Source organism: Apteryx rowi, unplaced genomic scaffold (assembly GCF_003343035.1).
Source record: "Apteryx rowi isolate R43461 unplaced genomic scaffold, aptRow1 scaffold_31, whole genome shotgun sequence".
NCBI lineage: Eukaryota > Metazoa > Chordata > Aves > Apterygiformes > Apterygidae > Apteryx > Apteryx rowi.
This window is the reverse complement of record NW_020449530.1, coordinates 4,061,224-4,088,951: the sequence shown is the minus strand read 5'-3', so window position 1 is coordinate 4,088,951 and position 27,728 is coordinate 4,061,224. Positions and strand designations below refer to the sequence as shown.

At 41.1% G+C, this 27,728-nt stretch overlaps 1 protein-coding gene across 1 annotated transcript in view; it reads left to right on the top strand.

Annotated features, from left to right (window-relative positions):
* The window catches only part of TMTC1 (transmembrane and tetratricopeptide repeat containing 1), a 147,490-nt gene that overhangs the window by 3,137 nt on the left and 116,625 nt on the right, over positions 1 to 27,728 (top strand). Inside the window, exons 3-6 of the mRNA XM_026070391.1 lie at positions 10,451 to 10,628; positions 12,319 to 12,392; positions 13,617 to 13,793; positions 15,862 to 16,068. Of these exons, the coding sequence (XP_025926176.1) occupies positions 10,451 to 10,628; positions 12,319 to 12,392; positions 13,617 to 13,793; positions 15,862 to 16,068 (636 nt within the window). The remainder of the gene's footprint in view (positions 1 to 10,450; positions 10,629 to 12,318; positions 12,393 to 13,616; positions 13,794 to 15,861; positions 16,069 to 27,728) is intronic.

Here is a 27,728-nt window from a genome sequence, read left to right as displayed (position 1 = left end):
ATTTCTACCAGCAGGGTGTCCAAAGAAGACCTTAGGATCTGGGTGGAGTGGATCGTCCAAACCCAGCGCTTCCAAATAGCATCCAGGGAGCTCTTGTCAAGTAAAGCTGAGCTCATGGTTGAGCTGCATACTGCTTGCCTGAGCCATCGGCCCCTGCCTGCCTGTCATGATGTTGCTGGTTGCACTCTACCCAGAGAAAGGATTTACCCTGCTGGCTGTAAAATGCTCCACAGAAGTGGCCTTTTAACAAAACTGAAAGGAACATGCTTTGTCGATACTCTTGCTAGAGATTAGTGCATCCATTTAGGAAACTCAAGAAAATTGTGTGATGCATGCATTGCAGGATCTCATTGAAAATGGGGAGCAGGAACCAAACCATTCTGGTCTCTCTCTTTTTTTTTTCTTTTTTTTTCTCCTTGTTTTACTTTCTGCTGTGCTAGTTTGACAGGTTAAAACCAATGCATTTTAATAGTTGTATGAATCTTTATACCTGACTGGTGATTGTGCTGCTGTGGTGTGAAATTTTCATCTGAAAAGGCTTGTTTTGAATCTTGCTGTAATAAGATTCAAAAACTGGGAGATCTCCAAACTGCATATACAGAACAGATGTGAAGGGTGGGCTGAAATTTATACCTACAGATCCATCAATCTTCAGAAACTTTGTCTCCATCTCTTTGCTGTCCTTTGTGCCTGCAAAAATAAGAGGAAGGACTTGCCCTGGGGACTCTTCATTAGACTGAACATATATTACATATATGCTACATATTCTGGAAGTGATCTCAATTAAAAAAAAAAATTATCATTAATCTGTCAGAAAATTCTTAAGGAGACTTTGCTGAAATTCTGTAACAGTAGTTCAGCATGCCTCAGTTATTGGAAATCTTAAATGACAGTCCTTATTCCAGTAGACTAATGCTCTGGAGCCAAACAGTGAAAAGAGCTGGAGCGTTTGACAGTATTCACGCAGGATCTGTCATGTGAATGTTCAGAGGAAAATATGAGTAGCCTGTGTTACTAAAACCATTAAGCAAAACTTAAAATATTCACAGAACTGCTGCATTTTTTTTGTGTGGGTGAGCATCAGAAGAAAAAGAAAACCCCAACAGTGAACATGAATTCTTCAGTTAAATTAGTTTGTGTATTTGAACTTCTCACCTTCTTTCTTGATTTCAATAAACTAAAGAAATGTTAAAACTAGTTGATTTACAAACATTTCTATTGTACTTTTGTAACTGCTAGGTGTCAAATCTAGCAGAACTCCCGATCTGTGAAGGGTTTGAAATGATAGGGAATGGTGTTGTTTAGTCCTTAGGAAACACTTACTTCCTGCTATCCAGTGCTGTCACTTAGTTGTTAACCTGCAGCTATTTTCTACTTGAAGAAGGGATTTGACTTCCTTTTTTAAGGAAGAAGAAAGCTTTTGGGACTCAGGATATACTATTTCTTGGTGACTTACATATAAAATGTTAAGAGGAAGAAAAAAAACCTTATCAGTTCTGTATTCACTCCAGTTTTTATATTTAAATGGGGTGCTTTCTGGCTTACACCTTGTCTCCAATAACAGAAGTTCTGTAAATCATTTATTCCCTTCATAGCACTTCAGCTATTCCCTGGTTCCAGTGGTTTTGCAAAAATATTACTCAGCTGTTGAAGCAGAAGGTGAAATCCTGCCCACTCGGCCTGTCTGATGCTGGGTTGGAGGCACCGTGTACCAGCCCGGCACAAGGCATGTGTCGGTGAGGGAGGCGCTGCAGAACCCAAAATGACAGCTCACGAGAGACGAAAGGCTGGGGGAAAAGGAAAAGGGAGTSACAAGTTTAGGCCACAAAGCCATTACAAAGACTAGGGAGGGTGACACTGGGCAAAGAGCCCCAACTGATACCTGGCTCCCCTTGAGGGAGGTGGAAGTCGCCATTCACTGGAAATTTACTTGGATCTGTGAGAAAAGGGTACAGACAGGCGATCCAGCGGTGCTTGGGCTGCTGGGCGGCCGTCTTGGCTCTTGAGGCTCTAGGGGGGAGAGGAGCTGGGGGAGATCCGCACTCAAGGGGAACTGGACTCTCCCACTGGACATACTAAAAGTCTCCTGCACACAATTTGCTCACAGAAATCCTAGTAGTACTCTGATTACTTAAAAAAAAAAAAAGCAGTCTGTGCTCACCTGTTCACTGCAGAATGGATGTCCTGCCAGCTCGGCTGGCAGAGGCTACTGATCAGGGATGGTTTGGGTAACATACATGTTTAGGAAATAAATGGTATCCTTCAGCAACAGTTCAGTATTCTGTGTGGGCACCGAGAGCCAAATATAAGACTACCGGTGGCTTTGGATCAAAGCCTAAAGTGACTGTGAGCTTGGGTTAGATGTAAATATACAGCCAAAAGGAGAATTAATTCAATAATTCACTGCCAACCTTCTGATCTATCTAGTTGCTTACAGCTGATCCTTCTGCTTTTTCAACTATATCGATGGCACAAGTTTCAAGGACAGGGAGCTTAAAAAAAAAGGCAGAGAGAGAAGAAAGAGACCTTAGATTTTATTTGTTCTTGATTTAATGTTGTATTCCAGTTTGATATCACAGAGTAATATAGTGAGCTATAATATGTCAGGTTAAATGCACAATGCACAAGTATTCTCTTCTCTCTGTACATCTATGTTAGGGCAATATCACAATGTTTAAGATTATGTCAGTATTTCTTCTCTATAGCTTAGTCTAATATTTCTACGCTAGCAATAGCAATCACTCTCCATGCCGATATTGTGATACCTGCCATGAAATTGATGTAGGATTGCTGGAGCCACAATGGGCTTAAGTTATAGGCAAGGTGAGGTTTGTGAAGAGAGACAGTTGCTTTTATTAGGCCAGTTGTGTTAAAATTGGAATATATGGACACTTTTCTAGACACGTAAGTCTTCCTTCTGACTAACAACAGACTGTTTTGCTGCCGTTTTAGATCTGGGAGAGGGTGCGTGTGCCTCAAAGCTTGCCTTTCTTCCAACTCTGGGAGTTGCCCATATGAAACAGATGCACAGAAGATTATTTTTCTTCCAGCAGACTGAGTGTAAATATTGTTTTGAAGTAGAAAAGGTGAGCTAGAATGGAATGGTTAATGTGTGGTAGCACTTGTCTGATTTTTTTCTTCCTTTGGTTATAGGCCTGGGTTGTGTTCCTTTAGAGATGCCAGCAGGGTCACTTGGGCTCCTGTGGACGGAGGCCGGAGAGTCGCTCACAAGGTGGAATATTTGTGGGGAGACTTTCAGAGATGGCAGGCCATGACTGGGAGCTGCAGTTTGGGGCTGCCTTTTGAGTTTAAAAGCCTTTTATTTTGAGGGGAAGGGTTCCTTAAAAGATCCAAGCAGCTCTTCCTCAAAGGTTTGGCTGACATAAATCCTGTCACACCTATGTTTGCTGCTTTTCTTCATTGGTGTGTTGTCTATTTAACACTTACTTTAATTTGTAGGCATTTTTTCTCATCCAGCCTACTATTCCTCTTGCACTAGTGTTACACTTGATTCTCTTTTGTCTTCTTTTGCCAAAAAGGCTCGGCTTTGGACCAACCTTCTTCCCCACAGGAACATCCCTGTCAGTACTCTTCAGAGTACATGAAAATGAGAGAGCCAGTGCTCTGGCTGCTGCTGGTTAGCTAAGGGCATTTCTCTGCATTTACGCACTGTGTTTCTGACTGCTTTCCTGGGCTTTCTCGTTTATTGTCTCTCTCATCTTAAAAAACAAAGCAACCCCTCCACCCCCCCAAAAAAAACCCTGTAAGTGTCTGTCTGTTTTCATACAGTGTGCTTCTTTGTTTCATTATAAATTAATTGGCACTCCCTCCATGGTCTGAGGCTACAGCTGAAAGATTACCAAATTATTTCAAATATGATGAAAAATTTTTGTGTCCAGTTTGAAATGTGCTCTCGATTAGGCCTAATAACTCTAGACTATATTTCTGTTAGTGTTGTTTTCTATTCCTGATGAAAACTGTCCTAGCTGGGTTCTTGAATACGGCTCATTTCTTATTCTGTACATGCTTGAGAGAGGACAGCTCGATGGGTTAAAACATCCGAGTCATTCCCTCATATCGCTATTAAACCCTGGGATGTATTTTACTCTCTGTCTATATTTACTCTGGGAAACTTCCTATCAGTGCAGAGCTGTACAGCATCGCAGGCTGCTTCTTTGTGTATAGCAGTACGTTCTGGTCAGTAGTGGGATGGTAAAAAGTTTTGTGATATGTTAATTTCCTTCATTGTATTGCTGCTGAAGAGACAATATTTAAGATTAATTTGTAAGACAAACTCTCCTTTGTTCACAATGTGGCTAAAATGACGCTTGGTTTGTCAGCTTGTACATTGCCACAGTGGTCTGACTTCTTTTAATTTTCCAGGGCCTTTTTATGGAGACAAATCTAAAGCCATGTGAATAACACATTCAATATCCTTAACACAGGATTGATCATCAACCCACACTTTCTAGTGTTTCACTAGAAATTTCTAACATATTTCCCACTTCCAAGGTGCTGTCTCTTCTCAGTCTAATTGTGATTTCTGTTTTCTTTTCCTAACCATGCTGGAAAGCAATAAGCTGCTTGGAATCCCAACCCTTAGCTGGTGCTCTTGCAAGTGATGACTGTCGTGCTCTAAGGGAATTGCTCTAGCCTGGGGATTGGTGTGCCTCTGTCTTCTTGTCCTTCCCCATTATATACTCAAGTAACAAACCATTTAAGCCTTATTCTCCATTTAATTCTGAGGTATTCATATAATCACATTCTACTGTACTGTGAAAAGGCTGCCAGCCCAAAGTACTGCTATGCCGGGARCGCTTTGCTGTGCTTGTGCTAGCCATCGTCTAAACATTAGTGCAAATCGGGCTTATTTTCCTTTTACTGCTATAGATTTTTCATTAATCTTTGAGTTGTTTCCATGTAGAACTTTAACCACTGTTGTCACTGGTGCAGCTGTGCCATTTTTGGAGTACAAATGCTCATTTTCCTAGCACACAATAGATGCGTCCGTGGAAACTATTAGGAGATTTCACCATGCTCTGAAATCTTGCATTAGTTTACATAAACTTTTTCTTTGTCATACATATCACATAATCATAAAAGGAATGGAAGATCACAGGAAGCCTAACCGATTGTTGTATATTAGTTTAACTCATATAAATCTGCACGTGAGCCTGCCTCTGTAAAAACTGTGGTGTTTTTATGAAGTGTGGGATGCTCTGAGAATTTCCATTAAGTGTTACTTGCTATAACAGATTATCATTATTATGCTGTGCATTTCTATTTCATAATTCTGTGATAACATGTTTTGTTTTTGTTAGTCTGTTGAAAATAATAAAGCAGATTAAACTAAACAAGAGCTGCCCAGGGATAATAACAAGGTCTATAAAAAGAGAAACTCTCCAATTATGGTTTATGGTATTATTAAATCATAAGAGGTCTTATAAAAGGTTGAATGAGTCTTTGTGTGCATAAGTGGATAAAAAGCACTGTATTAGAGCCTGGGGTGCTGGTGATTATATAACATAACTGGCTTTGGGTTTTAAAAATGGAATTGGCTTGTGAGCCCTTACTCTTGCGGCATAGTCTCCTTTGGTTCTGGGTCTGTGAGGGTGAAGTCACTGAATCCCTTTGGTTTCCAGGGCTTTTGAGTGCTCTGCAGGTGAATTACTTACCCGAGGAGACGTGTCCCTGCCTGACTTGTCTAGAGGAAGAGTAAGTGCCCTTTGCTTGAGAGTAGTGTTGTGCAGAGTCCTGGCTCTGCAAATACCGCTCCTCGCACAAGTAGCTGAGGCTAGGGGGAGGGAGGGAAAGTGGTTAGCTGGGCATGCGGATAGAAGCTGCCTGTTCTTTTAAGAGCAAGAGTAATTTGCTTTCTTTTAGAGAGCTCTTTTACAAGCTCTTTGATGACATGTTTACTCAGCAGACCTTCAGCAGTTGGTGCCTCTGAAAGTCTCTTTCTGAGACTGCAGCTACATAATTACTTTTCCTCGATTGGGGAGTGGAGGAAAGGAAAAGCTGCCACGTTTATACCGTTGGAGGCGAGGCAAACTACGCCAAAAGCAAAGGATCACGTGCACGGTGCTGCTCCTGAACAACATCTGTTAGCCTTAACAAAAGCAAGGGATTTCTGTGTTAGGGCACATACCTCTTCTTTTGGTATACCTCCCGCTTTGGCATGTAGTTTTGGCAGTGCTCTGCCTCGGGTGTGACTCTGCAAACTGTGGATGCTGCAACACTTGGACACAAAGAGCAGTGCTGGGACTGGAGTCTTTGCTTGGATTTGTGTTATCATGCAGCTGGCTTCTCCCTGAGGGGCACAGTGATCCACGCCTTTTTTTTTCGACAGATTTTTCTACTGATGATGGTTTAGGTGATACAGATCACCTCTATTAGAAGATGCCTGTGACATCTCCTAGTCTCAAGAGATTGTTCCTTGGTATACTTGCTCTTCCCCTCTATTCCCCAGGGGCTTTTGAGGGCCTTTGCATTTGAACTGTTATTCTCCACTTTTCCGCAGCCTTAGCACACTCTTTCCCTTCAAGGACGCTTTCAGACTACAGGAAGGCAGCCTCGTGCAGGGCTGCAGGTTTTATCTACAATTTCACTCCCATTTAACTTTGTTGTAAAACACTCACTTACTTATGTCAGGCAGTGAAGGATCATGCCCTGTGCTGCCAGTTACTTTAATCATTTCTAAACTTTTGCTCAGGAGGGAAGAAAGACCCATTTGGGTGTGTTGCTCCCCCCTAGATCCATGTGTGAACTCATCACCAATACCCCCCTGGTTGCCCTTCTGCAGGCTGCGGAGGGCATCCCATGAGGGCTGGCAGGGACATGGTGCACTCTCACCCCACCGTTCGCACCTGTTGCAGGGCAGGTGTTGGAGCCGTGCCGAACTCTTATTTCCTGAGCGTTGCACAGAGGGCTCCCCTTGAGGAAAGACCTCGCTCGTCTGAGATGACGGTGGTGTCTCCCCAACGAGCGTCCCATGGAGCGTGGTCACTTGTTTTATTCAGCCCCGCATATTTAGAATACTATTTGCAGACACCTTTCTGGCTTGACAGACAGTTCAAAAAGTCTGGTCAGCCCAAAGCATCTGTTTTCCTAGCTGAGCTCTCTTACAAGGCTGTAACATCTACATCTTTCTTACAGGTAGTGCTTTAATGCAAATGGATGTTACGCTCTTCATACAGAAATGGCTAAGGTTCTCAGGCCTGTACAATGCTGCATGTTAGAAAAGATGATAGTGTTGGTGCCTTTTGGGCTTACAACTTAAAAAATAAAAGATTTCCCCATCTGTGGGCCAGCTTAGAAATAGGAACATTAGAAAACCTCCCTCCCATAGCAGAGTACTGTTCCTGTTCATGAACTTTGTGTTGGAGAACCACCACTTCTTATTGAAGGCTAATTTTGAGGTTCCTATGTCTATTTTTCTTCCTTTGTTTGCTGAGCCATATACTGTGTGTAGTTACTGCAAGACTTTGTGGTAACGCTGATGCCCGTAAACAAAGCGAAGGTTGAATCTCTGCAAGAGTATTAAAATTTAAGAAGGGACAAGTCTTTCTGGTTGATTTGCTTAGGCTTTCTCACTCCCCCRTGCAGAAGTTGCTTTGTTGTTGCTCTGCTGTGGAGCAAATTTGGCTTTCCATAGCACGCTGCCTTTTTTTCCCGGGGTGGCTGAGTGTGCTGGGGAGCTTTGCGACATTCTCGTGATTCGGATCAGAGCTGTTTGGAGCCCTAGGTTTGCTCACCTGTTTGACATATAATAAACTCAACCACTGTTAACGTTTCAAAATCATTCTACTGGGATTGTTTCAGGACAAAAGAATGTTTCCTTCATTGCGGTTTGGCCTAATTTCTTATGACAAAGAGCTGTAGCAGCAAAAAAAACTACTGTGAGTATAGCACCTGCACACATTYGCATTTAATGGTTATGGACCACCAAAGATGGTATTCAAAACACACAGAGGCATGCTTGTGCTCAGATTTTGCTCTTTACTGGAAGGCTTATTCTAATAGCATGGTGGTGTTCTGTTTGTGTCTTGTTATTGTTTTGTTTGGCTTTTTCTTAAAAGAATACAAAGGGGAAAAGCCAGGCAGGGAGGCTGTTGTTTTTACATAGCTGTTTTCAATACCTTAGAATGGGTAATTCTCAGCTCTTACAGGCCTTTTGGGCTTTGTGTTTGGGCCAAGGAGGGGCATGAAGAGCACATCCCACCTTTGGGATAGCTGGCCTAATGGGGACAGGAGGATTGACCTCCTGCAAGGTCCTGATTTTTGCTTATAGACCTGTTTTGCTGGATGGGAAGTGATGTTCAGACATGATCCATGTAGATACATGTAAGATTTACATGAGCGTTGTCCCAGGTTGTGTTTTTAGTGATCGGTCCTCATGTCTTGGCCAAACAGAAAAATAGGAATTCCTCACATTGTGGTGTGTGGGTCCATATCACCTGATAACCTGAGCCTGAGCACTTGCTGTCTCCACTGTCCTCACCCGCTCAGAAGGGCCCTGGCCCTCATAGGCCTTCTCCAGAAATTGGGCTGCCAGAGCGTACTGTTGGCGTTTTTAAAGGGACTGTGCTCCATCCAGCTGATTTACAGCCAGGAACAATTCATTTGTATAAGGAACTGGTCTTGCAGGTGGTCCTTGCTGTTGTGCGCATCTGCAGGTGCCTCTGGGTGGGAATTTTGCTTAGACTGTCATTTTGAGTAGTTTGACTCCTTTTTGAGCAGGGTGGCCTGTGCTGCCTCTCATCCCAGAGGGGTGCTCTGAAACCAAGATTTAGGCCTGGGGGTTCCCACTGCCGCAGCATATTTCTAACTGAAGCTTTGTCTGGGCGTCTGTTACTGACATTTGTTGTGTTTTTGTCGTCTGGTTCTGGTAGAAATGAGGGAAAGTGATGTGTACTACAGACCTGAAGTGCTTTGCAGGAGAAAAGGAAAAAAATACCCCAAAACAACCCCCCCCCCCCCGTCAAGTATTCTTGAATCACACAGACTGATGTCTTGTCAAAATGTAGTTGCATCAACCTGTACTTCAAAGTGAAAGGTCAAGTCATGCTAAAATCACACTTCTAAACTGTGCTGGCTTCAGCTATTGCATCCGCAAATACTCCAGTGGGAACAAAACCGGAATGCACAAGTGAGACTCCTGTTAAAGTTACACTGACCTGGAAAAGGCAGCCCAGGACAGATAGCACTCTGCTTGTGAGTAAGGAATGTGGAGGGTATTTATAAAAAGCGTACGTTGTGTGGCCTTCGCAGACACAACGTACCTCCTTTGTCTTACAAAAATTAAGGTGTTTGCGTAGTAGCACCGACTCAGTGGCGTTGCTGTTGAACCATGTGTATTGTGGCAAAGCTGAAACCTTCGTAACCACAGGAAGAAGCATTGCTATCCCTTTAACGTGTTTACATCTACATGTAAAATATTTGGATTGATTCTTTTCTTCTTTACTGGGTGTCTTGTCTTTTTTTTTAAGCGTGCTTTAACAGTAATACTTCCAAATTCCTTGTTTGTATATGGAATCTTCATTATATAGAGACACCATGTATATAGGTATTTGTCCAAATGTACAGATATGGTTAATTCTAAAGAGAGACAAGTTATCTTCAACTGCTAATAAAGCAAAGCCTGTCCGCAGCTGTTAAGCAAGTTGGCTGTAAAAAACAGCGACCAGAAAAATATGTGAATACACGTTGTGGATTAAGTGTCATAACAGCTACTTGTTTATTTTCTTTTTATGGCAGCCACAAATAATGAACCCTAATTGTCTCATCAAGATTGAGTCTAAAGAGATGTTAGCCAACTTAAGTCATCACTGTACTTATCATAAAAATGATGCTGACTATTAAGGCAGCTTGGTAGTGTAGACCTGATTTCAGTAAAGCACTTAAATAAATGCTTAGCCTTCAGTACGTGAAAGTATTTTGAAAGTTAAATGGGAATAAATGTGCCTGTAACTTCAAGCATATGCTCCAGTGCTCGGCTGAATCCTTGTTGTTCACAAGGAAATCATCTATTCCATAGTAGAAAATAACTACCCATATTGTAAAGCTGCCATGTGGCTGAGACTACTGCAGAAGATGCCAACAGGGAAATAGGACAAGCGCTGTACTTCTAACATTGGGCTGCATTATTTCCTGCTGCAGAAGCACGTATATTGCTTAACAGCAGTAAACTTGACTTAATGTTACGGCACAAGCCTCTCCCATCTTTGTGTTGTAAAGTTTGCCAAATTCAACCACATATTTTAAAAGGAGAGTCGGGGAAGTGGTTTCTTTTTAATCAGATAAAATAGAAGTTCAGAGTAATTTTCCCTAATTAGTTTAAGACCACTTACATTAGAAGACTGGAAACAAGGCAAAAAACATGAGTCAGAGTATTTGAAAGATGTCCTGCCATTACAAGGTCTAGTTACAGTTCTGTTTTGTTTTCTTACAGGCTAAACATATTATTGGGTGGTATGAACCCCTTCTATTTCCATGCAGTGAACGTAATTTTACACTGTCTAGTGACTCTTGTGCTGATGTATACTTGTGACAAAGCCGTGTTCAAGGACTGTCGACTTGCTTTTGTCACAGCGCTGTTCTTTGCTGTGCATCCCATTCACACCGAGGCTGTAAGTATGTGACACAGAGGCTAAAAATAAATGTATACTTTAACTTTTTTAAAAAAAGCTCTGAGTCATACAGAATGTGGTACTTGTAATATTTGCTTGGAGGATCATAGGTGAAAGTATGCTATATTTAAAATAATTGTCGGAAATCATTAAAAAGAAGTGTATTAATGCTTGCCATTTTTCTGCTCTGGTGCTAAATTCTAATTGACAGTCCTCATCAGTTTTAGCTAGGAATGAATAGACAGTCATTCGGATGGCAAAAATGCGGAGTGCCACTGTCTCCTCAAACCAAAGCACTTGGTGAGGCAGCCATCTCCTGCTGAGACGTTGTTCCAYGCCTTGAGTCTTTCTCCATAGCCCTCAATTTAAGGGAGAAAAAGTGAAGGGAGCATTAGCGTGTGTTGTGGACAAGATTGCTTAGATAGATGTGATATGACCCATGGATTAATTTACATTGCTCTCAATTAAAAGCTAGGAATATCATCCTTGGAAAAAGTCATTAGTTTAATAGAAAAACATCATGGCAAGTTTACAGTGTAGTAGCTCATATTGGGTTTTTTTCTTTTTATTGTAAGAAAGCATTTAAAGATGTAGTCATTCTAAAATTACAGTCTATTAGTTTTGAGAGTTACTTTTGTGGATAAAAAGAGTCTTGCTGTCTTTGAAAAGGAAATGTGATGTCTAGCTATCCGTACTTTAAAAAGAAATGCATTTTTGCCTAAGATACTACTGACATCGTAGTGTCCTGTTACAAGCCTTTGTAAATTAGTGAGTAAAATGACTCTAATGGCTGAGAACTTTTGAGGAGAGATTACCTTAATAACGAAAAGCCCTGAGCTTTACAGTTACTCCCTGCGCTGTCTCGTGTGAACTAATCAGCTAGGTTCCTTTTCATAATACAGCTTTAAAATACAAGGGAGGTTTTAGAAGAGTTACTCTTTGTGTTTATTTTTGTCTGGGTCAGAACTTAAAAAGGTTAAAGTAAATGCCAGAGCACTGAGGATAGCTTAATTGTGTAATGTCAAAAGAGGCAAAATTTCAAAGGGCCTTTTGTTTGCTTTGTGTACAACTTTTAGATCTTTATGAAATGAAATATTGAAATATTTTGTAACAAGAATGTTTATACATTCTTCTTCAGTATTCCATTTCTTACGTAAAAGAACTCATCAATTAATATCAAGACAAAAACTCTCCTAAAATAGATAATTCAGAAAGACAATAAATTACATACCACTCTATTACTTTTTGATGGTAAAGTTTGTTCAAATATTAATTATTAAGTCATTCCTATACAATAAGTCTACTCCAAAGACTTGTTCTTTCATAGTCTTTAACAAATCTCAGTTCTGGGAGTTAAGACATGTATCTCATTTGAGCCTTATTATATAAAATTAAAACAGATTCCCCCCAAAATGGAATTGTTCTATRCAATTTTATTAATTTTTTAAAAATAACTTAAAAAATGACTTCATTGTTGGATTATTTGTTTGTTTTACCAAGGGGGAAATGCAGCAGACAAAACTGAGTATATCCTACACTAGCCAAATAATGTTTCAATATGATGAGGGAGGATAACACTTAAAAAAATCCCTTGATGCTAGCAGTTAGCATGAATCACTGAAACAGACACTGAATACACCTGCCTTTTTAAATACCTGCTTTTACATCTATGTGTTTCTTTTCCTCTTAGGTAACAGGTATTGTAGGCAGAGCGGATGTCTTAGCTTGTCTACTCTTTCTGTTGGCTTTTCTCTCCTATAATAGGTATGGATCTTTGATATCAATTTTTATAATATGATGAGATGTTCTAGTCTGATGAGGAGGCAAAAAGAAAATCTGTCGGCTTTGCTTAATGTTGGCAGAGTTGCTTCTCCCAGCACTGTAGCGCATTGAAGCACTCTGGTCCCTGCTTCCAGTTGAGTGCCAAATAAGTATTGCTTATAAAAATGAGTAAACATGAGAAGAGAACTCAACATTTGAGATGCCCTCTTCCACTGACATTTTTAATTGACTATACATCAGACAAGTGTTTGTAGAGCTGGGCCTAGAATTATAAAGAAATGTTTCAACTGAAAGCAGATTGTCTGTGTGCCGAGTGAAGAACGGTAACGTCTGCTTTCAAAATACATGGTGCGACTATGGGACTCTGAAATATCCCATCTGTGAGAACTGAGGGTTGGCTCTAGACCCATAGCAGTCCTTTTCAGTTCAAAACCAGCATTGTTTGCTGGTCTGTGTCCTAAAACTGTAACTGAAAATGTATAAATAAGAAACTGTAATTGAAAATGTATAAATAAGAAACTCCTCAGATGGGGTTTCAGTCCCTTGCATGGTGTTATTTCATTTAGGAATTGCACCGTGTCATCATGGTCACATGGAAGAAAAATGCTTATGCCCCTYCTAGGGTGTCTGCTACAAATCTATAACACTGTGTTTATCAGGAGGTTTCAAAGGAGAAAAATTGCTTGTCACCCCTGTAGGGATTGGTTAGTTTGTTTTTGTTTGGCTTTGATTCTTTCCCTTTCTTTCTTAACTTCTTCCTTCTCATATGGGTTTAGTGGCCAGTTTTGTAATAATTAGGACACATCTTTGACCAAGACAAGCATGGGTGAGATGGAGGGATTTTTAATTGTATGGTGCATTTTGTCACATAAGGAAAACTAAGCATGCGTGTTTTATATGATGGAAAGCAGGTGTTTTTCTGTCCCTTCTGTCTTTCTGCTTATTTGGCCTTCCTCTTCCTTGCTTGTCTTTTTTTTTTCCTTTTCTGCTCAAATTCTTGTTGCATCTCTGTTAATTTTTATGTCTTCTCTTAATGCCCTAGTGCCTAAACCTTTTTTCATTTATCTGTGAACAGTGTAGATTATTCATGTTACTTATTACCATAATCCTAAGAAATTAAGGAAAAGTGCCTCAATGTTTGTGTGAATGCAGTAGATATGAAATTAGTAGATGAATTGAAAGATTTATATCAAATCTGTTTTTCAGGAGCGTGGATCAGCTTTATGTTGGGGAACATTTCCCTCCCACTGCCTCCCCATTCTTTTTGCTGCTTAGTTTATTTCTTGGGACGTGTGCAATGCTGGTGAAAGAAACTGGAGTCACGGTGTTTGGCGTGTGCTTGGTTTATGACTTCTTTTCCCTCTCCTGCAATGGACTCAAACTGTAAGTAACTTGCTATACTTGCTATAGTTTTCAAGTGTTATCACCTGTATGTGCAAAATATGTTATTATTTTTATATAGCACAGTGGGACATAATCTTGCCCTGCTGAACTACATGGCACATGTTTGACAAATTTGAAAGGCACCAAGATTTCATTCTATATACTTTTTTGTTACTTTATTCCTGCCTGATGCTTTTGCTGGGTAGATAGAGCAGATTATTAAATGTGAAGAACTGATTTCTAAAAGCCTCAATTCACTTATGGAGAGCTCTGATAAGTCTAACGCTTAATTTTTCCATGGGAATTTTGACTGAAAGCATCAACATCTTAGAAATTCTGTGGCTTAACTTCTTCCATTAGCAGCATCTACTTAATTATTCAGTCACAATGACAGTTGTAGAAATATGATATGAATTTTAGTAGTRCAATCAAGTTTGATCATTTCTGTCCTTACATAAAAGAAAAAAGGGAAAATATCCAGTCAGTTTTGGAATGACTGGAATAATTAGCAACTATCAGCAGTCGTTGGAGGAAAAATCAAATCCTTTCAAGACTGTGTCACTCACCCACTTAGTTTCACAAGTAATTATGCAACTCTGTATCTCCATTGAAAGTCATAAGTCTTTCAGTTAACAGAGGCTGTTTTTTATCCATCTCTCCCAAACCATACCTGGTGCAGACCTGTCGCCAAGTGAGTGAACATAACAGCTTACTGCCACTGAAAATGGGAGGTCTCACTCTTGTCGTCACTTCCTGTGTTCCTACCTGTGCTGTTCCACGGGTTCTGCAGCTTGTCACACCCCTGCGTGAGCTCATTTATCTAGGTTAAAAGAAGACAGAGAATTCATGTTTCTGCAGTAGTGAATTAAAGCAGCTCCGAGAAGGGTTTGGGGAGTGCCAGAGCTGGCACAAGGCAAGAGCAGCAGGATGCAGGGAGGAGGAGAGGGACTTCCCTGCTTCATGAGCACCAAGCTGTTAAATTGGCTCCATGTGTGCGTCGGTGCACCCGCCTGCTTTCTGCGTGTCCCACGCCCTGTCTTCCCTCCCATGTCAGCCCTTCCTCTAGATCCTAACTGGATTTGGATCAAAACTCAGGCCCCTCCCTCTGGCCCCTTTTTGCAGCAGTAGCAATCAGAGGGCAGGAACGACAAATTGGCAGAGGATTTCTTCTGTTTTGACTAGATAAGTAATTCATAGCTGTGCAAATGGTGGGCAAGTGGCCAGTGAGGAATTTTCTGGGGACTGACCGCCAGCATGCCTGTATGCTTGCATTTACAGTGTGTCAGGTGGCGTTCCAGGAGCTGTCTGGCTAAAGATAACAGAAATTTTAATTAATCAGGGGAAAATCCGTGCATTCCTCCTTTTTACCCCTCCCCTCAGTCTCCCCCTTTCCTTAGGTTCACATTCTAACAGTCTCTTCAAGTTTTTTCCTTGCTTCAGTGACARCCAGTAGCCCAGATGTAGCAGTTTATTTAGCTTGCAGGAGTGAAGCTCTGTGGTCCAGATGTGCTCCATCTAAATACTTGCTCTAATTGCATGTATCATGYACTTTTCTATCTATTTGTAGTGCTCAAGATTTTATGATTGTATTTGATTTTTAAGTGGTAACAGAAAAGCGTCAGCCTTCTGTGTGCTGSTGAAACTCATCTCCTTCTGTTCCCTCCTCCAGCCCCTACTTTTTCCAGATATTTTTTTTTAAACAAGGCAGAAAGCTTTTTGTTGCAGAAAATAACTGGTTAAGAATTACACTGTGTTCTTCCACACTGCTCTCCCCGTCACACCGGGGTCTAGAGAGCAGCTTTCATACCAGAGGGCTCTTCTGGTCTCTTACTCTAGTTCTAGTTAGGAACCAATAAATTCTGTCTTTCCAGCATGTAGAGACTTTATGTTTTGGACTAAATAAAATGTTGACTGCAGTAAGGTGTGCTGGTTGCCTAATGTGCAACCCTTTGATAAGTAAACGTGGGGAAAAAAATAATCAAATCCTAAACAGCCTTTCCTCTCTTTCCCCTTCCTGTCTTTTTTTTTTTTTTCCTTTTCTCTGCTGCCAAATTCACTGTGTCATCAGGAGAAATGGGGGGATCCACCAGAGGCCAGCACGGCAGCCCGCGGCCTCTCCATCTGCCTCGCTGCAGGTGCCTCCGTCGGGCAGGGAGAACGGAAAGCACCGCTTTGCTCACCAGGGCACCTGGAACTCCTGCCACCCCGCGGCGCCCGATGAGCCGCGGTCCAGCAGCCTCTCCGTGCCCAGCAAAGCCATGTGGGCCATTCGTAGGTACTGCCGGCTACCAGCCGTTCCGTTTTTTCTTTTTCTTTTCTTTTTTTAAATTGTATCATACTAGGTATTTTATACTTCATCATATCTTAACATGTTCAGAAACATTCAATTTGCCTTAGGCATTCTTATCCTGAAATGTGCTGTGATTTTCCTGATGGTATTGGGGAGGGAGGTCAGGAGAAGGTGGAAGGAAGGGCAAGGGAAGAAAGAGGAGGGAATCAAATGGAGTATTTCTTCTGCTTGGGARGAGGGGAATATCTGAGGAATGTAGATACCTGGAGACTTCCTATGCTATCATGGTATTTGTAGGCTTTCCTTCCCAGTTTCACCACAGAGAAAGTCAAATCTCTAATGTTAGTTTGAATTTGAAGAGTGGGAATATGCACACGAATACAGTAATGTCTGAAGTTGGGTGAGGRCAATGTGAGCAGGATGTTATGTGATATTGCTACATATGTRTGCTACATATGCTACATGTATACATATATGGGTGTAATTTCTGCATGTGTGTGTGCATATATATGAAAATAGAGGTAACGCCCATTTTTGCTTTATGCCTAAGAATTTGCATATAAATGGTGAAAGCTGGGCTTGGGCAGTGATGGAATGGTTTTTATTGGTGACATGTAGCAGTTCTTTGCACATTCACTGTGCATCTCATGTAGAAAGGAAGGGCTCTCCCTTAATTCAGGGCCGTGCTCTGACATGGCGCCAGTGCTTGGCACCCTTACCCATTTTGAATAGCRCTGAGTTGATAAGAGCATTTAGCAGGGTATGACCTCATCAGCCATGTTGCGGATCTGTGCCTGAGTGTTTTTTCTTGTAACCTTGACCTTGTGTGAGCTCCCCTGTAGCCCCAACCCAGCTTGCCCTTGGCTGGGTGATGGGCTTTCTACTCGCTTGGATTCTGAGGCTAGGCAGAAAGTCACAGTGTCTGTGTTTAACTCTGAGGCTCCCTGAGAGACTAYGTGAAACTGATATGTGGATTTAACCCAAGTGGGAAGTGTAGCCAGCCCGCAGGATGTACAGCTATATGTAGAAATAAATAATTTTATACATGCACTGCCTGTCCAGAAAAACAAGACAGCTTCTCTAAAACAAGCAGTTATCTAAAAGCCCCCTGAATACAAAATCAAGTGTTCTGGTCACAATGCCACGATGGCAAAGTTTTTGTCTGTCACACAAAGACCTTTTGGAGTCTTCTCTGAAACCCAACAAGGATTTTGTCAATGTGTCTCTGTCTCTGGAGGAAGCCACCTTCTTTCTGGGTTTATTTTCCTCAACCATTCTCCCTCTAATGGAGTTTTCCTTTGAAAAGGACAGTTCACTGTTGATATCCAAGTGATGCCCTCATTGTCTCTTCCAAAGTGTCTTCAAGTATTTTGCATTATTCAAGTTCTGAAGAGCCACCTAAATCCAGTGAGCTGATGAGCTTCAGCTGATTCCTCCTTCTAGAAATGCCATACTGCGGAATGGTGATTTCTGCAGGCTGAAGTGCAGCTGTCCCAATGAAAAATACCACAGCTTTTAGAATCAGCATAATGCTTTGTTGCTGGTTTTTGTTTTTAACTACAAAATAGTCATAATATGATTTCAGCTGGAGATCTATAACTGTGAGTTGCCCCACACTACCTGTTCCTTGGAGGAAGTGTTTTGTTCCCTAAATAAATCAGAGATTATTTATTGCAGTTCTTTGTTCACTTAACAGTTGGCACCTGAACAGACCCCATATGGCATTTCTAAAGTCTAGGAAAGTCTAGGATGTTTTACTTCCTGCATAATATTCCTTATTAACCAGTTCAGTAAGGGCTGGCTTTTTTTTTGTTTTGTTCTTGTTTAATAATCTTCTTGCTGCATCAATATTGATTGTATAGAGGCTGTTATATGAAACCCATAACTTGTCAGATCATGGAATATGTTTCGTCTAGACATAGTTTAAATGGTTAAACACATTCAAGAGCTTCCAAGCTGCAAAATGATAGTCCTTATGTTTTGTCTGATTGGTCTGACTTGTGTATGATTGGCTTTTTGGTTTTGTTTTTAACAAGGAGCTGAGTGGGCTTGGTTGTGTTGCATCTATGTGTGGGAACCCATGACAGAAAAGTGAAGAGGAGGTCAAGACTTTTCAGAGTGGCTGAGCGCCRGCTGCTCCAGCATTGAGACTCTTTTGGCAGTTGGAAACAGCTTCTAAAATTGTTTTTTCAAATCTAGTTCTTTTCCTGTATCCCTGAATGAATAGGGCAATTAGATAAGCATGGATGACCTCAGTTCTTTCTGATATGCCAGGCCAGAATGGGCTGTCCAAATGCATCTTTTAATATCTTGCCTCAAAATTTTAGTTTCTGATTACTATTCCAGGAGTAATTGGAGCTCAGACACTGGTGCAGCTGCTATTCCTGGCCTTTGTTCTCTCCCTACCTCTTTGAATGCTTTCTCTCCGTTATTTGTAGTTATTTCCTTTTTCCATGACAGATAATATGGTGGAGGGTTTCAGTATAAGAAATGTCTTTTGTCTTGCTCCATCTTCTCATTCCTTGTTTCATTTACCCCTCTTCCTTTCCTTCATCCTACTGCTCCTTCCCCCGACTTTGCTTTATGTTTGTTCCAGACTCCCCTTTTGGGACCCTTCCTTTTTCACACTGAGAAAAGCCTCTGGTTTCCTAGCTYCTTGAGGAGAGGCTGCAGAAGTTGCGTTGCAGTGACTGTGCATGTGGAACAGCTTCAGGGGGAACTTGTCCAGGTGGCCAACTGGCATTTGCTTTTCTGCAGCTGCCTCTTCAAGTGTTTTAAAGGATTTCTGCACATGGCAAATCAAGCTCTGCATGCACATAGCTGCTTTCTTTTTGAAAAGGGGCTCTCATGGTGTAAGCTTCTCGGCTTCTCTTTTCAACTCACTATGTGCAAAACAAGTGCAATTGCCTGTTGTGTGATGGCTCATTGTGAGATGCGCAAAGTGCATTTGGCTTGATCCTCGGTGGCTGAGAGGGAAGACTGTTGTGGCGTGTTCGTGTGGTAGTTATGCTTGAGACCTTTGGAAGAAAGCATGGGAAGGGTTGATGTATGCTGCTGTAACACAGTATGTCCCAAGGTTATGTTAGGATTTCCTCTAATAGTCACACTCACACACTCACTCCCAGTAAAAAATTTTCTTCTTCTATGCTGCTCTCATACCTTACAGGAGATGGTCCTGACCTTGGTATTAGTGGTCCTCATCAGGGYCAAACACAGGAGTTTTGGCTTATCAGGGCCTCATTCTGCATGACCCTGGACTAATCCCTTGAAATGATGGAAAAGGGAGCAGCAGGGTGGTGTAGCCACGTTGCAGTGACATGGTAGAAGCGGTCAAGGTAGGTTCATGGCAAAGAAGATCAAGCCTTCAGGGTTTATGGTCATTCCTCCCTTCCTCATGTGCCCTAATAACCTAGATATTTGCATTTAGAATTTGCCAAATAATGACAAAATATCGCTGAAATGCTATTAGTGTTTCTTGCTCATTAACTTGCTGTGTTGCTGCTGTAGCTAAGCTGTCTTCTGGCTGTCATATTCATTAAGTAAGAATTGTCTTGGTGTGTTTATCATAAGCCTCATTAGAAGCTTTTCTGGGGACTGTCCAAATGCATCTTTTAATATGGCTGCATAAACAGAGCCATTTGAGAAAGGAGAGCTGATATGAGCAATGTTATCACTCCCCAAAGTAATCATATTTTTAAAAGAAACTTCTCTAGAACACTGTTGGCAACCTTCTTTGCTAGTTTTTGCCTTGCTCCAAATTCTTGTTTCCTCTGAAGGCAGTATATGGCCAGATAACATCATCTTGTTGGAGTGTGACTATGTCCATGGAATAACAGCCATATAGAGCTTGAGCAATTTGACCAGTGCCTGCTAGTCTAATGTTGAAGTTTACTAGTCACTGTAAAAAAAAATGCTGCCACAAGCTTTACAATTTGAAGAGATCTTCTCAGTTATTAATGACACTGAAGAGTGCTTGCAGTTGTATGGGACAGCAGGATTAAATGTACCGCAGCTCTGCTGACTCTCAAAATGACATCCATATCAAATGGAGGTCTGTGGGCCACTACCTAATCATGACTGTGGTCTTTCTCTTCCTTCATTTGCTGAGTCCTATCACAAGACGGATTAAAATAGTTTAAGCACTTTCTGTACGCAGTCTTTCTCTAGTTGGTGTTGGCACGTTATGTGAGATGAGTTAGACAGCACATAAAACAGTTGTTTTATTAAAATACAGTCCCATCTTAAAAAACAATGTGAATCCTTGTTATATCTGATAAAAGATAGGAGAAAAAAAATAAAATTGCTGTCAAATATACAAAATTAATTACTCAGTTTCTCCTCTGTAATCATTGTTTCTCTGACTTGTGTAGGTCTTTTCCATAGCAGAAGGGAGGGGAAAAGATTTTAAACATTTCAAAAACTCAGAGGTTGGAGGGCAGATTGGGCAAAATCATGTAGCTTCAAGTACCTTATTTAGTGCACCAGGTTGCTAGTTGTAAGCTCTTTATTTAAATAAAATAGTTGTCTACTGCTTAGTCTGTACTCATAAGTAATTATAATGTCATCRATTAGCTTTCTATGTAATAATAATTTATTATCTATCTTGCTACTAGAGCTAACTGAAAAATGCAGGAAAAGATAATGGAGGAGTTATGGGAATCATTCTAATTAGCAGTAACTAGAGCTAGTTATGTAAATTCTCGGTGCAGAGAGATTTCTGTTCTTTATTGTCATTTGCTCTTATCTTCACCCATCCAGTGGACATGTGGGTTGCAGTTCTCCGTGTGTTCAGGAGTGAAGGATGAGTTAGTCTGGAAGAAAGTGTAGGTCTTCTCACCATAATTTATTGCAATTTTGGGGGTTGCTGGCATATACTACTGAAATGAGGTAACTAGGATCTCTTATGAGTTTTATCTGTTCCCCTGAGTTTTCAGTTTTAGGGCCTCAAAGAGGCTGTTATGGCTATATGCCCTCCCATATGACACAAGCTGAGAATACAAGACAGGAACTTCCATGACAAGCTTGTAACTTCTGTTTGGGATAAAGCCAGAGCTTCAGTACTTTCCCTAGGATGCTACAGTGAACATATATGTACACTGTGCTTATACATGTCCTATTAAACAGTGGTATCAGTACCAATACCTCTTTGTGCACCGCAGCGATAGCTTGCTAGATCCATGAAGGCGTTTAGCAAGAACTATCTATGTAAAGCAACAAGTTGTCATAGCTGCTTGTGCAAGTTGTGTCCATAGTTATTGTCTATCATTCTCTTTTGATTTCTTGAACCCACTGGTAACTGAAAATTGAGATCTATTTCTTGACCTGTTTTTTTCTTTCAAGGCCGGTATAGCTGTAGCCATGTCATGTCACACAGAATTCATGCCTCGTGCTGATCATTGCAAAATGCTGTCCTGCCCGTGACCTCTCCCTCATACCACTTAGCGACCCTGATGGTTTCAGGCATTGTAAATTAATCTGTGGCAGGCCAGGCATCTAAACATCAGTTGTTCTTGAAAAACAAGACTCCTCAGTATCTTAGATGCTTTTGAAACTGAAATCTCTGCTTGGTTTTGGTGATCCAGAAACTCAGTTTTATCACATGTGCTGTTGATGTTTTAGCTGGTGAGACTCTTCCCTTAGAATTAACAGTTGACCAGTGTCCAGTGCTGCCATTTTCCATGTACACAAACTATTGTTTAGTGTATTGTTGTGTTTCTTTTTTCTTTTTTGCCAACTGACAAAATGGGAGAAGAAGCAGGCATACTTGGAGCTATGCCCAACAGTGTCACTTTAAATCTCTGTGTATGTGTGAGAGTGAGCGAGCTCACTGTGTTGTAGCCCTGTTGGATCCAGGAACAAAACACTTTGATCCAAAATTCAGTGAAATCCGTTAGGTTATAGCAGGGAAAAATGTGTTCAGATGTCTAAACCGGCAGCAATGTTGTTTCCTTTTGCAGTAGCAGGGGAAGGAAAGTTGAAACAGCCTAGAGAGCAGGGTGCATTCCAGAGAGGGCTGTGCCGACCTGGAGATTGATGTGCTAGGAGAAGAAGTATGTCGAGGTCATAACATATCTTCCCTGTGTCCCGGCGCAGCGTTTCTGTAATTGAACTGAAGCAGATGCCATCCTCCAACAGGAAGGAAGAGTTGGGGGGGGGGGGGGAGGGAGGATCCCTGTTGCACATGAGGTGCAACAGGGTAGCAATTGCTTGGTGTTGATTTGACTTTTCCTCATTGGCTGCTGAAAGGACTTCTATGCAATCTTGCAATCTTCATGTAGCAATGATTTTTTTTTTTCCAAATAACAAATTGTAGCACATTTCTGCTTTAACATGAAATTACTGTTTAAAAAGTAGAAATCTCGGCTGCATGTCTAATACTTCCCCTTTCAGCCTTCCGTAAGGATACCTACTAGATTCGTAACTGATACAGACAGAACAGAATGATAGGTTTCACAGATACAGGATTTACATTTTTTTACTTTACATTTTCCTGAATTTGTCAGAGTTTTGTGGCAGGGTGTGGCTCAGAGTGTAAAACTCCATGAGTTAGAAGTGGAACACAAAAAGTCCCTTACTGGTTAATAGAAGTACTAAGAGTACATTTTCTGTTAGGTTTCTTATAACTTTCTTAAACTTCAGTAAGTCATTCTTTGTTGCATTCACTTTCCCTGAAGGTCAGTGGTGGTTGCATTCATTTACAAAGTACAGCTTAAAAAGCACTGCATACCTCCAACAAAACACTAAAGTTTAACTATTACTAATTTTTTATTATTTTGGTCAGKGGCGAACATGCAATAGAAGAAAAACCTGGGTACTTAACACTAGCCATCTGTCTAACAGGTCCTTGCTGTGCAACAGCAAAATAACGAGGATGGGATCTGGGACTTTGCAAAAATCAAAGCAACAGTTAGGGGAGAAATTCCAGGACAGTGACCTAGTTTTAGCATTCAGTCTGTGGTGAAAAAGGAGTCAAGCAGTAGAAATGATTCTCTACTGTGGGAAAGTAAGTGGGCATTTTGCAGTGGAGCCAGCCTAGACTTTTCCCTCCCTTCCTCTTTCACTGGTGATCTCCTTAGGGTTGTGAGGTGTTGAAAACAAAGGAGCAAACTCCTGGTCTGCRATGCTCTGAACAAACTTTAGTGCTGAATTTTTCCCACGTAAAAGGAAAGAAAAGGGAGTGCCACATTGTCACTGATTTTTGGAAACTGCAGTTTAAAATTGAATGGAGAATAGGGCAACACAGTTTCACCCTGAAAGACAAGCAGGACCTGGAGTCCCAGGACCTGGGAAGGCAYAGCGTGTGCTGAAGGAGAACGGGCTCAGTAAGCCTTGTTGTTATTTTGGTAACTGTGGGGTGCATGTCTTCTATGGTGCTGCATGCTTTTTGTTTTTAATTGTAGCAAGGTTGCTAAGGCCCTGCCATTCTTATTATTTAGTAAGTTTAAGTTAGGTGTGAAGTTCAGCCCTCTTTGGGGAGGAGTATTGCAGAGGTACTTTGGGGGGGGGGGGTTTGCTTTTCTCTAAACTCAGTTCTTTAGACCCCCTTCTCCATTGTGACTCTGAGCTCTAGTGTTAGCTCATATTGTTTCCTTACCCTTTTAAGAAATGTTCGCTAGCAATAACGTGTGAGTCTTGTTCCTGTCCTTTGCCTACAGTCACTGATGTGTATTTATCATCTTGCTCAGGTGGCACCTGAGGCCACCAGCGGATTCTGTCAAAGTCCAGAAACACATGAAAGAGGGATGCTCCTATGGTTAAAGCCTGGAATTCACCCTGGGATTTACATGCACTAGTCAGTGGCTGTCGTCAGAATCCTAGTGTAATCTTGGGAAAATAATTTCATCTCTCTGTTCCCATCGTGCGTGATGGAAAATGAGGCACAGTGATGCTTCCTTTCTATCTCCATTTGTGTGGTGTGATTATTGTTTTAAGACTGTATATTTCTAAGGTCAAGGACTGTCTGTCTTAGGCATACTTGTGGCATTATGTGTCTTAATCTTGGAAATCTGCAAATGCTTCTTCAATACAAGTAGTTGAACTCATTGCTTACTAACTAAAGTTTGTTTAAAGGTAGCACCGCTTTGGTATGACGATGACTAATGTTGCCTGCACRCACACGAAAAGACATGTTAAGACATCATTAGGGTTGAAAAATCATGCACCCACCATGTAAGAAATGCCTGATTTAATTTTGGCTCTCTTGTATATTTATATTATGATAATCTTTAATTACATGATCATACAACTTTTTTTTTTCCCCACATGATCCCTGGTCTATTCAGTGCCCAGAATGGATGGTGCTCACTTAATGAGCAGCTATTCAATATTTTGTCTCTTCCTTGCTCAGAGCGTGGCCCCCATGCCCTATTTACTTCATGCTATTCAAGCCCTGCTCTAAAACAGATTTATTTCTCCTTGATAATTTTTCTGTGTACAAGCTACTTAGTGCTGGTATTTCCTCACAGTTTGTTGCTTCAATCTGTAGTCTTTAAAGTGCTTTTGGCATAGTTTCTGCATGTGTAATTTCCTTGTTTTTCAAAACAAGGAAAGTGAATAAACAGACATTTTACAGTGAGGAGCCACATGCGTGTGAACAGTTGGATTGCTACCATGAAGGCCACCTTGCAGACGTCTACCACTTGAGCTAGCAGACTAGCTGGTGGCAGCAGTAAGAAGTGCTCGGCAGGAGCCTGTGTTAGAGGAGATGGGGGACTTTTCTCCTTAGATATTTACTGACAGAGGAGGCACAATGATGTGGGGTTCCCTTCCAGACTCAGGGAAAAAAAACACTGGTGTGTGCAACTTCTTCTCGCAGCCCCTTCCTTCTTACCCCAGCTTGTTGTCCTGCCCTGTCTACACCAGCCTGCCATCATCTCTTCCCTTCCTTGCATCTCCTTACAGTCATTTAATTGCTTCCAATCTTTGTTCCTTAGGCTTTGCTTTTTGTATCTTGTCACTTTGTCCAAAAGGCCTTATTTTCGCTGCGATAAACTCCCCCTTCCAGGATCCCTCCCATACTCCTAGTCTCAAAGTACTTGCCCAGCCTCTTCGAGAGCCCCTCACCTATGTCCTGTCCAGTTTATTGCATCCCACGTTGTTCCGCATTCCTCCAGTTCATGTACTCCCTCCAGGATGGGTTTAAGCCCCTGTGCCTGGCTGGTCGGCATTTTCCTCTCAGACCCCAGCTTTCCACAATATCTGTCTCCTTACTTATCTCCTTCTCTCCTCTGCATGGGTTGCTGGTCTGTGCCCTGCCTTTCCCAGTTTCCTTTTGACCTCCCTCTTCGAGCTTTGTGGGTTCAGTTCTCCTTTACTCTGCATTTAAATTAGGAAATTTCCCTTTGCTTGTTGCCTAGGTCTGAGGAGGAGAGAGCGTGGAGAGCCATGTAAAAACCAGGAGCCTTCTCTGTTGTGGTGCTTGGTGTGGCATAGAGCCACAATTGTTTATATTGTTGGTTTATTTGTATATGCAAAAGTAGGTACTTGCAGATGCAGTTGCTAGAATATAAGAAGCTCATTTAAAAGTTTGACTTCCTTTGTTAGATCATTTTAGCTGCTATTTTGGATAGTGTTTTTTATTTTGCAGTACAGAATAAAAACCTCTCTTTCTCTTTTTAAATCCTTCCAAGGAGGAAGTAGAAAGTAAATAATATCTCCTGGATCATTAGCATGTGACAGTGTTCAGGAGGCCCTGTTTATTTCAGTAAGCAGCAAATAAACTCAAGTAATTTGGCCTCACATACATTAAATGTCAGAACAAAGGGGCAAGACTGAGTTTATGTTAGTTTTCTTAGTTCATGATGACTTAACATGTGCTAGCTATTTTTTAGAAAAGACTTTCAGGTGTTTTAAAGATCTTTTAGTCTTTTTCATTTAGTCCATGAAAATCCATTTTTGTGAATTCATAAGTGGAAACTATGCCTGGGACAAAGAACCAGACTGAGCAAAACAGACTCAGGAGGAAAAAGCTGCTGTTTTTGTTTCTATGCTGTCTTCTAAATGATGTTGATCAGTTACTTATTCATGTGCAGAGAGAGTGGGTTGTTTTTTTTCCCCCCTTAATAGACGTTGCATTTAAATCCTGTGGTTGCAGTCACTTTACTGTACATCAGTCTGCTCTGTTCCCTGTGTTGCTAATTGGAAATCCCTAATTTGTAGGTGCAGCCTGTGTGTCCCAGAGCTGACTCACAGGAGAGTGTTCATTCCATTAACTTCGCAGGACTGCCTCTCTATTCACAGGTCATGGCAGTGGCATTAAACTGGTATTTGAAACAGCAGCATGTCCATGTTCATTGGCTTTCTCTGAAAGTCCTGTAAACCAGTGGCTGAGAAATAGAAAAACTTCAATAGCATGGTTTCCCAGGTCACTTTCCTGCAGTAAATCTGGGTAAGTATGGCACAGAATGGTATTTCTGTCACCTAGAAAATAAGAAAAAAAAAMCAACCTGAGATAGATGATGCCCATGTTATTACAGATATTTTCCTAGACCTTTTGTAGTTGTACAGTTTTTCCCTTCCATCTTTGACCTCCAGACACTTTTGGACATCTAGTGGAAACTTTTAGGCTGTTCTCAGRAGCGAAGGATCCAGCTGTAACTTTCTACCTCATTAATGACTGATGCTTTCTGAGCTGGTCCATGTCTCCTTTGTGAACCTGGCAATTGCAGTGTTTTCAGTGAAGAACAACAGACTCTTAGAACTAAGCTACATGGCTTTAGGTTTTCACAGGCTGATAAAASCAGTCATTTGCTCAAAAACCATGAGGGCACCAGTCTCATCAAATGTGACTTTAGGCGGAGGGCTACAGTTGCGTGACAGGTTACTTAGATCTTTAATGTGAAGTAGCTGTTGAGATTAAAGATTCAGTTTAAAAAAACCAAAATCTGTTAGCATGCTTAATGCTTCTCCTATCCTCCATGTATGCTTTCCAAGATGAATAGATCCTTCCCTGACTATAAACTTAATCTTCATCTCGATCTAAAGAAGAGTAGTAGTAAATCTGCATTCACATTTCTAATTCAGTTATCCCAGTATCCTTTTCCCACTAGTGCATTAGAAACCTTAATTCTGTAGTTGGCTTGGAAATGCTGGAACACACGTTTCTTACCTAACAGCAGATCTTTGAAATGCAGATTTTTTTTTTTCCCTTTATTTTAAGCAGTTTCCAGATTGCAAATGTCCAGGAAGCTGTAGTGTAGAAGGGACTCTTGTAAATGCTTTCCACATTTCCAAACATCTGTGTTGAAATTCAGATAATGTCCAAAGTGAGCCTTGAAAGAYGACGTTTGCACTTATGCTGTTGGAACATTGCTATCAATTGTTTGCTTTCGAAGTCTGACAGGTCTCTTAGCATCTGGCAGCACTGTGCTTTGCCTTATGAATTCTCATTACCTGTCACAACTGATCATGAGACGTCTTAAAAAAATCTTCCATTAAAATATGTTCTGGTTGTTATTATTTTTTTTAGCCGCTTTTCTTAAAAGTTAGGTTTGGTTATATTAAGAAAGTATCATCCTTTTACCATCTGAATAATACAGTTGCTCCCTATGTTTAAAACTTTTGTTATAACCCTGTGTTTAAAGCTTTTGTTATAAGGTCAATCCAGTCTGTCTGCCATAGATTTACTGTTCTGTGGCTCTGGGCTR